We start from the raw sequence: 14,571 nt of genomic DNA on the forward strand, positions 1-14,571 counted from the left end.
CAGGTAGACCACATCCACAGCCCTTCCCTTATCCACTAGGCAGGTCAACAACATTGACAGCAAACAGCAAAATTAACAGTAATTGTAAAAATCCTTTGTAAATTGTAAAAATTCTTTAATATCCATAGTAGTGCTCAGATATAAGTAGCCAGCTGTACGCTGTTTAAGCATGCAGCTTGATTTCTCTATATATGTGTATATATACAAGGTACATTCAAGATATTAATGTACAAGTTATCTCTTCAGTCTCTATACTGCCTTAAAACACAATACCATCCTCAACCCCATCCTCCTACAAAAATTTGCAAGAGAAAAAAACCTGGATAGAGCCAGCGGAAATGTGTATCCAATCTGTTTTCCCCTCTCTTTCCAAAAAAAATCATATTCTTGTGCTCCCCCAAGTATTTATCTTCTGATGAATCAGTAATGCCCAGTCAAAGCAAAACAGTTTGCATTATCTTTATCAACCACTATCACATAGCCTTCACTTTCCACAGCTAAGCAATAAGGGTGCCAAGCAGCACAGTGTATTTCACATAAAAAGATATCCAGCAACAAATGAATTAAGTTTTCTATCAGATTCACCAGGCTATACTACTGACTGACCAAGAATAAAATCAATATTAATCGTTGACTGTACAGTATAATTAAACTATATATTTCATATACAGTCTGGGAACTTTAGAAAGCATATTTGTTATTCTCCATTCAGGTGTTAAATCAAGCGTTAAAATGAGAAACATACTGTGCATGCAGACACGCACACACACAAGTGTTCACTCTCAAGCAACAAGACTTCAAAGGCTTAATGGTGAACTAAACATCATCATTACACTGCTTACACAACTTCTGATATGTGATTTTGTAAGTACTTCACTGAAATATGCTGTATTATTTCCACAACCTACTTCAAAAGAAGAGAAGTTACTTTATTACTGTTTTTCCCATCCTCACTTTTTCTCAGCTCAATAAATACCAAAAAAGCGAAATCCATGTGGATTATCAATGCTTACAGGTTACATAATCCTACAATCTAAAATGAAAGGTTGGAAGTATTTAATGTCAAAGCAAACAGCTATTACCTTCAGGTGTTTTATCTATTTGCTTACCTTTACTTGCGCTCTCAACATGCTGCAGTTCATCTGGAAATTTTAAGATGTCCCGGTAATTCTCCTCACAGGTTTCTGCCAGAAAATGCAATAGAGTTGTCTTCTGATCTGATGATTTAGTATCTCGAATCTAGAAAGTGAACACAGAAGAAAACAAAGAGAAAAAAAAATACAAGGTTTTTTTTAGTAAAATGTTTAAATAAAGTGAATATTGCAGATGTAAGCTCATTAGCAAAAAGTTACCTACACTGGTTGCCTGCAAATGAAACAAATTATTTAAAAAATGAAATTTCTGCACTTCTTTATAATTTAAGACTACAAAAGGACTCTATCCCTATGCTGTATTTTTTAAAATAACAACTAACTATGCTGAGAACAAAACCTGAAGACAGTCCATAAAGTTCTGAGATATTAGCAATGCCAGTTCAGAATGCTCGCTGTGATGATAAAAAAAAAAAAAAAAAAAAGCTGTGAATAGACATGAAACAGAACAGAATTCAGTTCAGTCCTTCAATGCCCCCCACTGCCAGATTTCTAAAGGAATCCCTCTGAAATCTTGCATAGCTGGACAGCGTGCTAAAAGTCAGAATTTGCTCTTTTACCAGTCAAGTTAAAGAAACTCCTTGTTGTAAATCCACATTTTTTAATTGAAGCAAAATCTAAAACATGCTGCTTTATCCTAAAGACTTTCAGACAAATTCTATACAGACACATGAAATAAATGCACCTGGCCTTACTGGAATACAAAATGACAACAGAAAAGCAAAGGTAATCCTAACTGCCAGTAAAGGAAATTTAGTATGTCCAGTTTTATTTAGGAAAAGCTGCATGAAAATTGTGCACAGTGTGAACAAATAGGTAATTGCATATTTTCACTATCCTCTCAAATGCAGAGGCAGTTTTTAGTGGTCTAAAATAAACTAGTCTTCTTGAAGAAGATAAACCCCTCTGCTCTCCATTAACCTAAGTGCATTAACTGCTAGAATCAGTTTATTATTTTTAAAAAAAAAAATCTGAAATATTTGTTAAAATACAGGGCTAGTGGCAAATTTCCAAGTAAACATAGATACTTGTGGCTAAATCCCATGGCAGAGTGCACGTGTATATGCAAAGGAACATCTCGAACTTAAGAGAATCAGAAAATGAATTTAAGTCCAAATTTAGTTTCTCCATTTTTATGCAGATATAAAGAATGAACATATGAGTTGATTGAAGACTTAGTGGAAGTAGAGATTACCCCTTATTTACAAAGGCAATAGAGAGAGTAGGTGTACGCCAGAGGTGAGTGTACTTCACTTTTTACAGAGAATTAGTATTACAAGTATATCTGTAAAGATTTTTTTCTAACCATGTTTTACTAACTCATCTAATACACAGAAGTAAGCTACAACACACACAACAAATGAAATCAAGGATTTATTTAAGAAGAATACATAAATGTGTGTGTGAAATCTCCTATTTGTTTTCTCATTCTCTAAATCACCAGAAGTTCTAATTCTATAATCCTCATGACAGGCTTGCCATTGATGTTCAATTTAATACAGGCCTTTCAGCTTTAAGGATTACGCTGTTAAGAATAAATGAGTGTAGTGGAAAAACAGGCTTTTAAAAATATAAGGTATTTAGGCAATTAAGAATGCAATTTAATTCATAGCGATTTGGTGATTAAAGAATAAACAATGCTCAGTAATGGTATGCAGTTAAAAGGTTTTAAAGTGTTTAATGTGTAAACATAGAAGTTTTTCCAACTTGAAAAAAATCATAGATTTAGTGGCTACACATCTGCATGATAAAAAGAAATTGCATTTCAATTTGTCTGTAAACAAGAACTGTGGGATTTGCAGACTTTGATCTCTCTGACATCACCAAGTGGATAAAGCATTTTTTTTTCTAAATGGACAAAATTATTTTGCCTTCAGATTACAACAGAAACATGTTTTGTCACCAAGAGTAACATCATATTAACAAGAGTTAATATTAGCACCTGCTGAGTTATTTAAAACCTGTAGTAAACAGTCATTCAGATCTTAAACAACTGTGTCAAATTCACTACTTTGGCCCAATCAAGAAACACGTCTCAACTACATTCATCCATATTTTCAATAGGTAAGAGACACAACGGGTCACTTGTAGTTCTATTTGATCTTTAAAAATCAATATATATACTTTAAAAAAACAAGTCATAAGCCTACTAATAGAATGAAAAGATAAGGAAAATAGGTGGGTTTTGAGTGTAGTTTAGCAGATACTATTTAAATATAAAAATAGAAATGAAAGTTAGGAACTGATAACAACAGCATGGCTGTGTCTTTACATTCTCTGTATTCACAGAGTATACTTTTATCAAGGGTAAATTTTTTGTCTCTCTCTTTTTATTCTTGGGTACAATTTAACATTTTTTACTTTATAGAAAAGACAATTACATGTATTTTGAATTAAAAAGTTGTATTTTAAGAAGTGAAATTTGTTTTTCTTATAACCAGTTAAAGTGTCCCTTGTTTCAATTTACGAGCCCTGTCTCTCATTCTTTGCTGTACACTTTGCTAAAAAGCCTGGCTCCACCTTTACATTAACTTATTTGGTATTGGAAGGTTGCTACAGGTCCCCCCCAAAACCTTTGTTTCTCTGGGCTGGACAAGCCCAGTTCCATCAGCCTTTCCTCAGTGCTCCAGTCCCTGACCAGCTTGGTGGTCCTCCACAAAAAGATTTTTTTGTACAGAATATTGAACACCACGTTCCATACATAACCCAGCAAATTCTGAGTTAAGAGCAAAAAAGTCTCTACCCATGATCTCCTGACTATGCCCCTATCAGTAAAGCCCAGGATGCTGTCAGCCTTCGTTGCTGCCAGGGCACACTACTGACTCATCTTTTTCCACTAGGACGGACTCCAGGTTTTCTGCAGAGTTGCGTCCCACTCTTAAGACACCACCTTTGCAGCAGTTTCAGCCTCTCCCAAGTGCAGGACTTTGCATGCAGCACATGTTAAATACAAAATCAACTTTACAATGGTATTCTTTTCCTTCGGCAAAAAGCTTAACTGTCCTTTTATAAGCAAGAGCTCTGGAAAAGGGGCAAGTTTAAGATTCTAGACTTACAAACCAAATACACCTAGGGCCTCTGCTACATTAAAAGGCTAATAAACAGAAAATCAAGATTAAGTATTAGTTTCTCATCAGAAGACTACTTAAAAAAAACCTCAGGCAGCTGACGTTTAGTCAATGTCTTCTCAAATGAAGAAATGTCTTATTTGGGTTAGCAAAGACAGAGCAAAACATGTAAAAAAAAAAAAATCAGTATTTTTTCCCTCTTCTTTTCATTCCTTGCACTTTTACTCATTACTTTCACAGTTAATAATTGAAGCTAAGATTTACAGTAAATAGTGATTAGAACTTTTTTTTTTTAAAATATGGTGGCTCTTAAATACATCTGAACAGACAATTCAATCAGAAACACATACTTCAACGAAATATTCTATGGGTTCTAAATTCCAAGTGATATTATGGGTTCATATGGGAACAAAAAAGGAAAAATGTCATCCATTTCATAGTCTTATTAAGTGTTCCAGCCTCATGACTGTAGGTACGTATGGACATAAGCCAGTACAAAAGAAAAGGTGGACTGTACAAAGGGTTACACCTTTAGAAGTAGCCAGAATTTCCTCGCTAGCGACCTAGCTATGTTAAACAAAAACCAAAACCAAATTAAATGGGTTAAAAAAAAAGGATTTTGCTTCCCACCTAATATGTGCTGAAACACAAGTTTGTGAATCCTAAAAATCCCTGCCTTTCAAACGTTTTTGCATTATGCCCTCTGTGTTTTCATCCTTTCAATTCTCAAAGCGTTACCATATTAGAGAAGTCATAATATTTCCCTGAGACTTGGTAAATCAACAACACTCACCAACAGTAACAGAATTCACCATCTGGAATACAAATAATTGCTTTACTTCTACATCTTTAGTAGTGTTAACACACTGGAACATAAAAACTTTTACAGAGCAGTGTCTGTACATGTGGCATTTGCAAAACATTAACAACGCACGTCACTGACTTAAGGTTTTCCAGATGTATTTATTTTTAAAGAAGACACTAACACTGCAGTGTTAAATTTTTCAAATACAGGTTTTGATTCTATGGCCTTTCTTTATCTGAGACACAGAATTTAGGAATAACACATTTAGTTTAAAAAAAAAAAAAAATCAGTAGATGAGTGTAGGCTTCAGAAAGCAGCTTCCCGCTGACTGCTGAAGCATCAATTTGAGTGATCAATACTATCAGATTCATTGCTTGGGAAAGGATTAAAGACTAATATACACAGAACATAATACTTGCAGCACACCATTCAAATCAAGTAACATGCAGAGTACAATGTTTACATCTGTAGCTCAGAAATAACATCAATATAACAAAATTCTCCTTCACATGTAGTATCTTGGTAAAGCATTTAAAACATGAAAATCATACCATAACCAACTTCCAGAATTTTTTTTTTTTTTTTACAGGTACTTTTGGATTAAGCTTTCAGGTGTAAGAGTTAAAAGTGACAGCCAGCATATGGAAAAATGTATGTTTCAACTACCACTGGAGTGACATTAGATTATTATAGCTATAAAAAAAGCTTTCTATGGATTTTTATGAGATTATATAACTTTTATATCCTAGAAATCTTTCCCACCTTAACAGAAAAGGGGCTGGTAGACAATTAATATATGTAGACTAGTCAGTAATACTCAAACTACATAAACAGCTTCTCTTGTACTATTTGCACTAAGAAGTAACATAATATTACTTATCACATAAAATACACATTGATCCAGGTAGAATACTACAAAAGCTTTATTAAAACACAGGGATGCTTGGTGTTAGTCTTTACATTAATTCACCACAAAAAGAACAGAAGTTGTACCCTACATATGCCTAAAGCAAACCATTTCTGTCTAGCATAACTTTACAGAACTATTAGGGTTCTCCTGTCCTTGATAAGAGATAGTAACTGCTGCAATAGGGGTTCAGAATAGCAGTTGGATCATTTGTACACATTAATCAAACACCAACAACTGGTAAAAAGATTTACCTTCAGTGAACTACTAGAGCAGCCTCTCTGAACTCTCCTACTTTTTCTGCCATATTTAGATTTTCACAGAGCACTTAACACTCAGGCAATCATGAATGCTCTAGTGCATACATCAGAGTAGCCGCTACTGCTTGCCAGCCTTGATACAGCACATGAATTCTAATGTTGATCTCTCTTACTTGAACAAAATTAAGTTCAAAGGTTGTTGACAAATCATTTCTTTCTTCAATAACATCATATGCTGCAATATAACATCCAGAAAGATAATCTGGTTTTAAGGATTTGCAATTACTATACAGGCATTAGCTTTTTAACTATGACGAGACAGGTCTGAATTCATGCTTTCTTTTCTTTATCATATTTTAATAAAAGTTGTTACACAGTAACAGATTTCTGTGTATGAAATGACCAGCTCTGTTTTAAGAACATTTATTTTACAAAACCAAACATTTATCCCAAATCAATACCTGCCTTTTTTCTTTTCTTTTTTTCAGATCATATAACATAAATACTACATCTACTAAACAGACAATTAATTTTAAGATTGTTCAAGGACGATTAAAAAAAAAATCAATACGAAAATCAGGTTTTATTGAAAAATTAATTCATCACATTAGGATACCTCATCATTAAAACAACTCTGCTTTCTATGGGTATTCTGCACATAGAAATGTGTGCACATAGAAATGTGTTCTACCTTGCTGACAGCTGGCTCAAAAAAAAAAAAAATTAAAAGCTTTCTTATGGGCAGAAAGTCCACTGACGTTAAAGATAGTTTAAGTCACTGGTCTAAAAAAGAAAAAAAAACCCACAAACTAAAAACTTACAAGCATCAAGCCTTTAAAAATCATTGATCGAATATCCACTGGTTTGATTCCCCTTATCCTAATATGTTTTCTGGTTATTTTTTCTGAGACTTAAATCCTTGTCTTTGGCCAAAACATCAACCTACAGTAAAGAACAGCTAAAAAGTAGCGTATGAGTCAAGTCAGCTAAATTTATCATAAATTCTGAAGTCCTTCCAGAACAACAATATTCCGAGGATAATACTGTTATTTAACTTATATCTTACTTTGTCCCATCAAGAATCTTACAGTGAGAGTCAACAAAAAAAGTAAAAAAAATTAGAAAAAGATGACCAACACTTTAAAACACTAAGCCAGATGGTCTTGTTTGATTTTAAAACTCCTACTGAAGCAGTTCTTACTTTAGGCAAGTAATGTTTAAAACTGGTAAGAAATTCTTCTCCTCATTCTGAAGTTTCTTAAAAAAAAAAAAAAAAGGAGCAGGTTTTATGGCAAACAAAACAAAAAATTAGGACAAAGTTTCTTTGGCACATTATATCTGACTTCTAATCTAACAATGTACCTGAGGTTATGGAAGGGTGACTTCTCGATTGTAACATCCTATTCCTCATCATGATTCCATACATAAAAACAAACAATGCACAAAATATTTCACAAAATATTAAATTAAGTTAGTAATTTTTATGCTTTACAAGTATTCTATCAAAACGAAAAATAAAGGCTCTCAAATTCCTCTTGAAAATCTTTAAGACTGAAATACATTCCCTGGGAGAAGAAATAAAGACACTTGGAAATTATTCAAGAAAGACCTCTCATATGGTAACAGTGCCTTCTCAAATTGCCACCACACACACACACACAAAAAAAAAGGAAAAATCTTTCAATGTTCACACAGCCTTCAAAATTTAGTAGCATCCAGATACCCCACAGAGCAAAAAAACATAACCCACATGACACTGGCAAACAGACTGCTACCTTGTTCTTGCTGTTACGTGTCACGTACTTCTCTTACTGCCTTCTTCAGCCAAGAAATATAAATTAGAAATTTTAATTCACAGCAAGATTTCAGTAAACAGGACAACACACTCAACCTACCATGCTTACACATACAGAAGTTTTCATTTTCACAGTGAAGGACAACTATTGACCAACAATCCTAAATTTTGAGACTGCTTGAATAATGTAATAAAGCTGGTTAAGTAGCTGTAGATAGATATTAAACCTGATGCTTACAAAAGACATTGCCACCTGATATAGTTTAATATTTTGTACTATTCACAACAGTTAACAAAGGCCTGTCAGACTGTAGTCTTAGTTAGTAACACAAAGCTAATAAAGCCATCTTACTATTTTGGGTGGAAAACAGGAAGGCAGAATTCGAAGGCTATTAAACAAAGAAACCAAATGCAATTATCAGTTGAAAATAATCAATGCATAAAAAGAGTCACTACCCAAATATAAATTTGGATTCTTAACAGTAATTTAAAAAAGAAAAAAAAAAAATCCCTTGTGAATACTAACTGTGTAAGCACCTCTTATTTATAAAATTAAACATCAATGGAGTAGAAGGTTCCTTCTCTAAATATGATACTAAAGCGTAAGTACAGGTACAAAACCATTTGAATAAAAATAACTCTTGCAAAACCACATTAATATACTAATCTAATTCAAATTAGAATGGCAAATACATAAAGCAATGAAAACTGGAGCTTTAAATAGCAGAAAATATCTTCTAATTTGAGTAATAAACAATAAATTTAAATTGCAGACAATGCACATGTCACTCTGTCTGGAGAAACTTATCTACATTTCCATTAAATTATGTGACTTGTTCTGAGTTTGGAACTTATGAGTGATAATTCATAAGGTTTAATTTATATGTAGAGCTATTAATGATAGAGTTTCATGTCTAGATTTTGGCGAGACCTTCCTTTTTGCTCGAACAACCATCACCGTCTTTGTGATTATTTTATTTTTAGACATCACCTTATAACAAAATATACCCAGTACGTAAATGCAACAGCACAGTCAACATTTTATTAGGGAGAATGTTTAAGCATTTTCTCTAATCTCACGGGGGGGTGGGGGAGTGGGAGAACACTTCCCTCAGAAATATCTGTCTTGAAAACAAAAAAAAGTAAAGTTAATAAATAGATTTTGTTTCTGAAGGCAAGGCTGAATTAAATAGATTTTTTGTCTCAGTTATTTTAAATGGAATTTAGCTGTAAGCACAGATAGCTATGCTTCAGCAATTATTCAGTTCAGCAGAGAACAATTTGCAGGATTAGTCAATCCACATTAGCTGTGTCAACATCTGTGGGATTTGCATTGACAGCAATTCATAAATCTATCACCTGGAGTGCAAGAATACCTTCTCAAATCTATGCTATGCTAGAGTACCATTCATGCACAGTCATCATTTCCCCTCCCCCTCATTAACAAGTAGTTTTCTACTTTAAAACACTAATTTCCCCTTAGATTCCACTACTACTGAAAACAAATGCAGCACTAGATTTATGGAAAAAATCCTTCAACTTGGCCTCTCTTTAAAAAAGTTATTAAAGAATGAAAGTATTTCTCGGGGGATGGTTTTTATTTTACCAGAAGTTAGCAACATCTTTGTATTAAACTACAGCAAGCAGAGTCTTTCGCTACTGAAATATGTCAGAGCAGACTCGCTGTGTATTTGAAATATTATTCTCCACCCAAGGGTAAATATCCTTGAGGTACACAGCAGATTCCCTCAAGGTGCCCAAAAAAGGGACTTGAAACCTGTACCCTCTGATTAGACCAAACAAAAAATAACTGAAAAATTCATCTGCAAGATTTATGTTAACTTTTTTTTTTTAAAATCTGTTTACAAATGTTGCATCCCTTTATTTTAAAGGTACTTTCAAAGGTACTTTACAAACTGAGATGGTCAAGTTCAGATCAATGCATTACACATGTTTTACCATATAAATAAACAAGCACTGCACATTAAATTCTGACTGCTATAGATTCTGAAGTTCTTGTTGCATCCCATATTTTGCCACCACAATTGAAGTTGAACCTAGGATAACAATGTCCATCTTTAATCCCAAATACTTGTTTCGGTGACACTGCTTGAGGGATAGCTGGGTAGAAGATGGAAGGAAAGACGAGTAGCTAGAGCTATTTAACATTATTCAGAGCTCTACGTATATTCTATTGACAAGATGATAGTTGAACAAATTCAAGTCAAAAAAGCTGAATAAAAAAAGCTGAATAAGCTGTTCTACTTGTATACTCCAGAAAGACTCAGAACAGACTTAAAATTAAACAACTGCCTTAAATCGCCATTGCACTGAGAGAGACAGCTATAGCAAGGGACCATCCTAGAAATGTTTACTCTGTGTTTCTCTGTTATTAAAAACGGAGGAGCAGTCAGTAAACTACATTGAATGTTTTCCTCTATTTAGGGTACTTTCTCATGTCTCATGCATTTCATGAATCTGCACCTACAAGTTTTATAGCTTCATCTTACCTTGCAAAGAAAACTGATGTTAAAACCAAGAGACTGTGCGTTTCTGGAGCCAGAGTTCATGTAGTTTCCAAGGAACAGCACTAACTCTAGAAGCTTACTAAAGCTTTCACTCTTCTTCAGCTCTTCACAAGCTAGTGTAACTGCCATAATGTCAGGTTTGATATTGTTTACGTGCTCTTCAAACATAAGTCTGAAAAGGATCCCATTGAGACGTGACCGCAACATTTTCACTGAACTCATCTACAAAATAAGAAAGATTAAATCAGAACATAAAAACCAAAAAGCTTATTTATGCAAAATAGCTTACATTAAAAAACAATATTGTGCAGCCAGCAAGACTACAGTTTCTGTATGTTTTCATTGCCTATCTTGTATTTCCAGGAATCCATACCTGCCCACAGGTATTTTTCCCCAAACCATACATTTTGCCTGGAAAAATTCAGTGAAGCAACATATTGAAAACAAGAGTGTGCTTTGTGTTACCAGACCATTTAACCTGTGAATTCCAAACCCACTGGCAATGAATGCACACTGCCAAAACCCTTCCTCCCAGCAAAGGAAATGTAAGCCAATTCCTTAACAAGAGCTGAAAATCAGCCTGAAGGTACACGTGGCAAACATTTCATCACACCTCCAGTGAAGTTACCCTTCAACTCTGATATTTAGCACTTTCCTAAAATTAAGCTTCTCAGTTTTTCTTCCTTCAGAAATGGTACAACAATCTCTCAAGTGTGTGCTGATACCAGCACAAATGCAAACAGCTACGCTTCAGTCTGATTATGCTAAAGAATAATACTTTCAATTTTTAGACTCTTTTACTGAGCTGACACATAGCTCTCAACTTGCTCTTGGTCCCTGGGAGAGCAATAGGGGAGAGAGACGATGAATTCTTAGGGACCCTTGTTGAAGGACATGGGAATATCTAAGTGAGTTTGAGACACAAGAGATCAAGCTTCACTAGTCAGATACTTACATAAAGCCAGGTCACATTAGTACTGTTGTTCATGAAATATTTTCTGCCATTGTACTGATGGGAGCTGTTAATTGTGATATTTACAGATGACATCAGTGCTACATCTAACAAGGTGTTTATTTTTGCAGTTTTTAATTAAAATGAAACCCAAACCGAGTTTTGTTCAGGTATTATCTACACTTATAGTAAGTTATAAAATAAATAATATGAATCCTACCAGTATTGACAGTTAACCAAACAAGCTCAAAGGTATTTTAAAGATACACCATGATATGTATTTGATCCTAAGACTTCTCAAGTTCACACCATCAAAAAGTCCCAATCTGTGTATCCCAAAGAATAATCAGATTCAGGAGGTGGATAAAGAGGTTTTGGCTGAAATTCATGACAGTAAGTTTTATATAAAAACCAATATACCTAGAGATACTAAAGTAAGGATATACTTCTGGTATACTCTTTCAGTTCTGATCCCATGACATCGTATTTTGTAGGCAACATACTGCTTGCTTTTTAATCTCCTGTCTTTTTGTCCTTTTGAACAAATTTTGTAAAACTACTGCCCAAGATATTATCACCTTTATGTTTCAGACACTTTGCAAAAGGTAGTATAGGACTCATTCCTTCCTGACCTGATAAAAAGATGGGAGGTTATAAATCACTGCATTTGTAACATGGTAAGTGACAGAGATACTGAGAAGTATCTACAATAGTGATTCATTAGTTTAAGTCCCCAAGATCAATTTCACTAGACTAGCTACCAAAGTATGTCCATGTCTTTCATATTTTGCACAAGCGATGAGTAATATTTCCTCCTTCTTAGCAGCGGACTATAATTCACACGAGATATTTAAATTTAAGAGAAAAATATGTACTGAAAATTTTTAATCCACTTAAAAATTTTCATTTAAATGCAAGGATGATTACCTTCCAAATCTAACTCCTAATTTTAATTAGCAGAATACAGAAAGATTTCTCCCCCAATGTATTCACTATCAGTGATGTTCCTGAAGCACTTTGTCCCCCTGAAAGAAAAGCTTTGTTATGTGACAAATCACAGATCTTGGCTATCAAAACGTAAAGATTTTTATGTGCTCATGTCCCTGTTGCCCAAAGCTTTACCACGGCTCCTTGAGGAACCATGATTTTTCTACTGGTGTTATCCACCACAGACAGCTACCAGAAGCAGCAGCAATAACTTGACTTGGGTGGCCTGAATAATGATGAATTCATACTAAAAAGAAAATAAATATGAAGGCACTCCAGATGGTCTCAAACAATTCATATGATCAGACTGGAAAGAGGAAAAGGAAAGGATCAGAAAAGAAGCGCTTCAGCATAACTTGCAATCTTTTTTTTATACATCTTCGTTGTCACAAATTTCTCTGTGAGCCTCTATAAGCCAACATCATGCAAAGTCTTGAAATATTATTATTATTATTATAATCATTCTGTATTTCAGAAATATCATACTGAAAACATCTGCCTTGAAAAGATCTACCTTCACTGAGCTGCAGTAGATGGAAATTAAAATTAATCACATAATTTGCTTTAACTTTTGTAGAACAATCTCCAATTACGGATTTTACTCAAAATTGCACAGAAAAAGTTGTCAAAAGCCTTAGATCCTGAAAACAGAGTGCAACAAAAAAATGTACAAGCCAACAGAACAGTGTGACTTAAACACTTGTGAAGAACAATCCTTTACAACACTTGAGCCAATTTGTACTTTCTTTTTTTAAATGCTGTGAAGTGTTATGAAATACTGACCATTTATTTGTTTTGCAAGGCAGTTTGACTACCAAACCAATAGTAAGTTTAATTTCATTTGCTGATTTGCATAATATTTAAAAAGTATCTTGACAATTTCATAAGAGCTGTTTCCTTAGAATTCAAAATATTTTTATACACATTATGCTCTTTAAGTATCAATAGAAGATGATCACAAATGCTACTTTATTTCTTCCTTCCCCACCCTGCCCTGGTTTCTCTTTCATACGCATGTTTCTAAATACACATGTTCAATGGCTGGTAAGCATACTGAACTTAGAGGAATTTTCTGAAAACAGATAAGGTGCAAAGATCATATTCACTAACAAAAAGGTCAAATTGTTTATAGTTCTACAAAATTAGTGTCAAAGGCACATAAGAAATAATACATTCAAATAGGTGCATGCAACAGCAAGCATTAGCTTTCACCACAAACAGTTAAAGAAGCAAGAAAATGGGTATTTCTTTTCCAGCTAACTGTGAGCACTGGACTGCATGTCATTATTTCCCCTTCTGGGCTTTCAGAAAGGTCCTTGTCTGAATTCTCTACCTAATCAAATTTTTTATTCAGTTCTTTATTATCATCATTCAATTCTCAAGCCCTGTATTAACACTAGGATCAAAGGTTATTGGAGAAAGAGGCAAAAAGCACAATTAAATTTGCCTCACTCCTAAGGAAAAAAGCTGACATTCCTATAAAACAAATTTGTCAACTTACTCAGACAACTTACTCAGCCTATTACCTATAATATATTAAACAGTTGCCTTTTTTTTTTCTAGCAACGTTCTAAGAAGATTAATTCTTCAGCAGCTCTAGAAATTACAAAAAGGCAAAACAAGTGGCAAATAAGTTCAATTAAAATGACTGAATGACTCTAAACCAACGCAGGTGCAATAAACTTTCACAATTCTTCCCACTTCATCTAAGTCCCAGCAAGTACTGTTCAAGATAGCTAATCCTGGTTATACAGCAAAAAGGGTCACAGAATCTGCAAGTCTCTACAACTAAAACTACTCAGTGAAACTTATCCTTTTGCATTAACAGTGAAATTACTGATAACCCAATTCTTAGCAGCTGAAGGAAGTTTTGCATTCACTAGAAACCAGCAAAAAATCCCTCCCACTTTTCCAGAATACACACCAGAAAGGGAATTCTTTGGTCAGTTCCAGTCACTTGTTTTGTTGGTTCACTAAAGAGTTATTAACTAAAATTTGCACCACATAATTGTGGGATGATCTTTTTAAAAGTAGTAATATTCTTGTTAACTCAACTTCAGAACTCACAGTTGGTGGTGAAGTAAGTAAAATCTTCTGAGTTTAAATACCACTAACACT

General features: G+C 34.1%; 1 protein-coding gene across 1 annotated transcript in view; it reads right to left on the minus strand.

The window, feature by feature from the left end:
- Positions 1 to 1,109: 1,109 nt before the first annotated feature.
- Positions 1,110 to 14,571, minus strand: part of LOC104084076 (protein diaphanous homolog 2-like) — a gene marked incomplete at both ends in the record, with an annotated part of 50,265 nt that continues 36,803 nt past the window's right edge. The window contains 2 exons of the mRNA XM_009587791.1: positions 1,110 to 1,239; positions 10,497 to 10,736. Coding sequence (XP_009586086.1) covers positions 1,110 to 1,239; positions 10,497 to 10,736 — 370 coding nt within the window. The remainder of the gene's footprint in view (positions 1,240 to 10,496; positions 10,737 to 14,571) is intronic.

The sequence above is a fragment of the Fulmarus glacialis genome, unplaced genomic scaffold, assembly GCF_000690835.1.
Source record: "Fulmarus glacialis isolate BGI_N327 unplaced genomic scaffold, ASM69083v1 scaffold5531, whole genome shotgun sequence".
Classification (NCBI taxonomy): Eukaryota; Metazoa; Chordata; class Aves; order Procellariiformes; family Procellariidae; genus Fulmarus; species Fulmarus glacialis.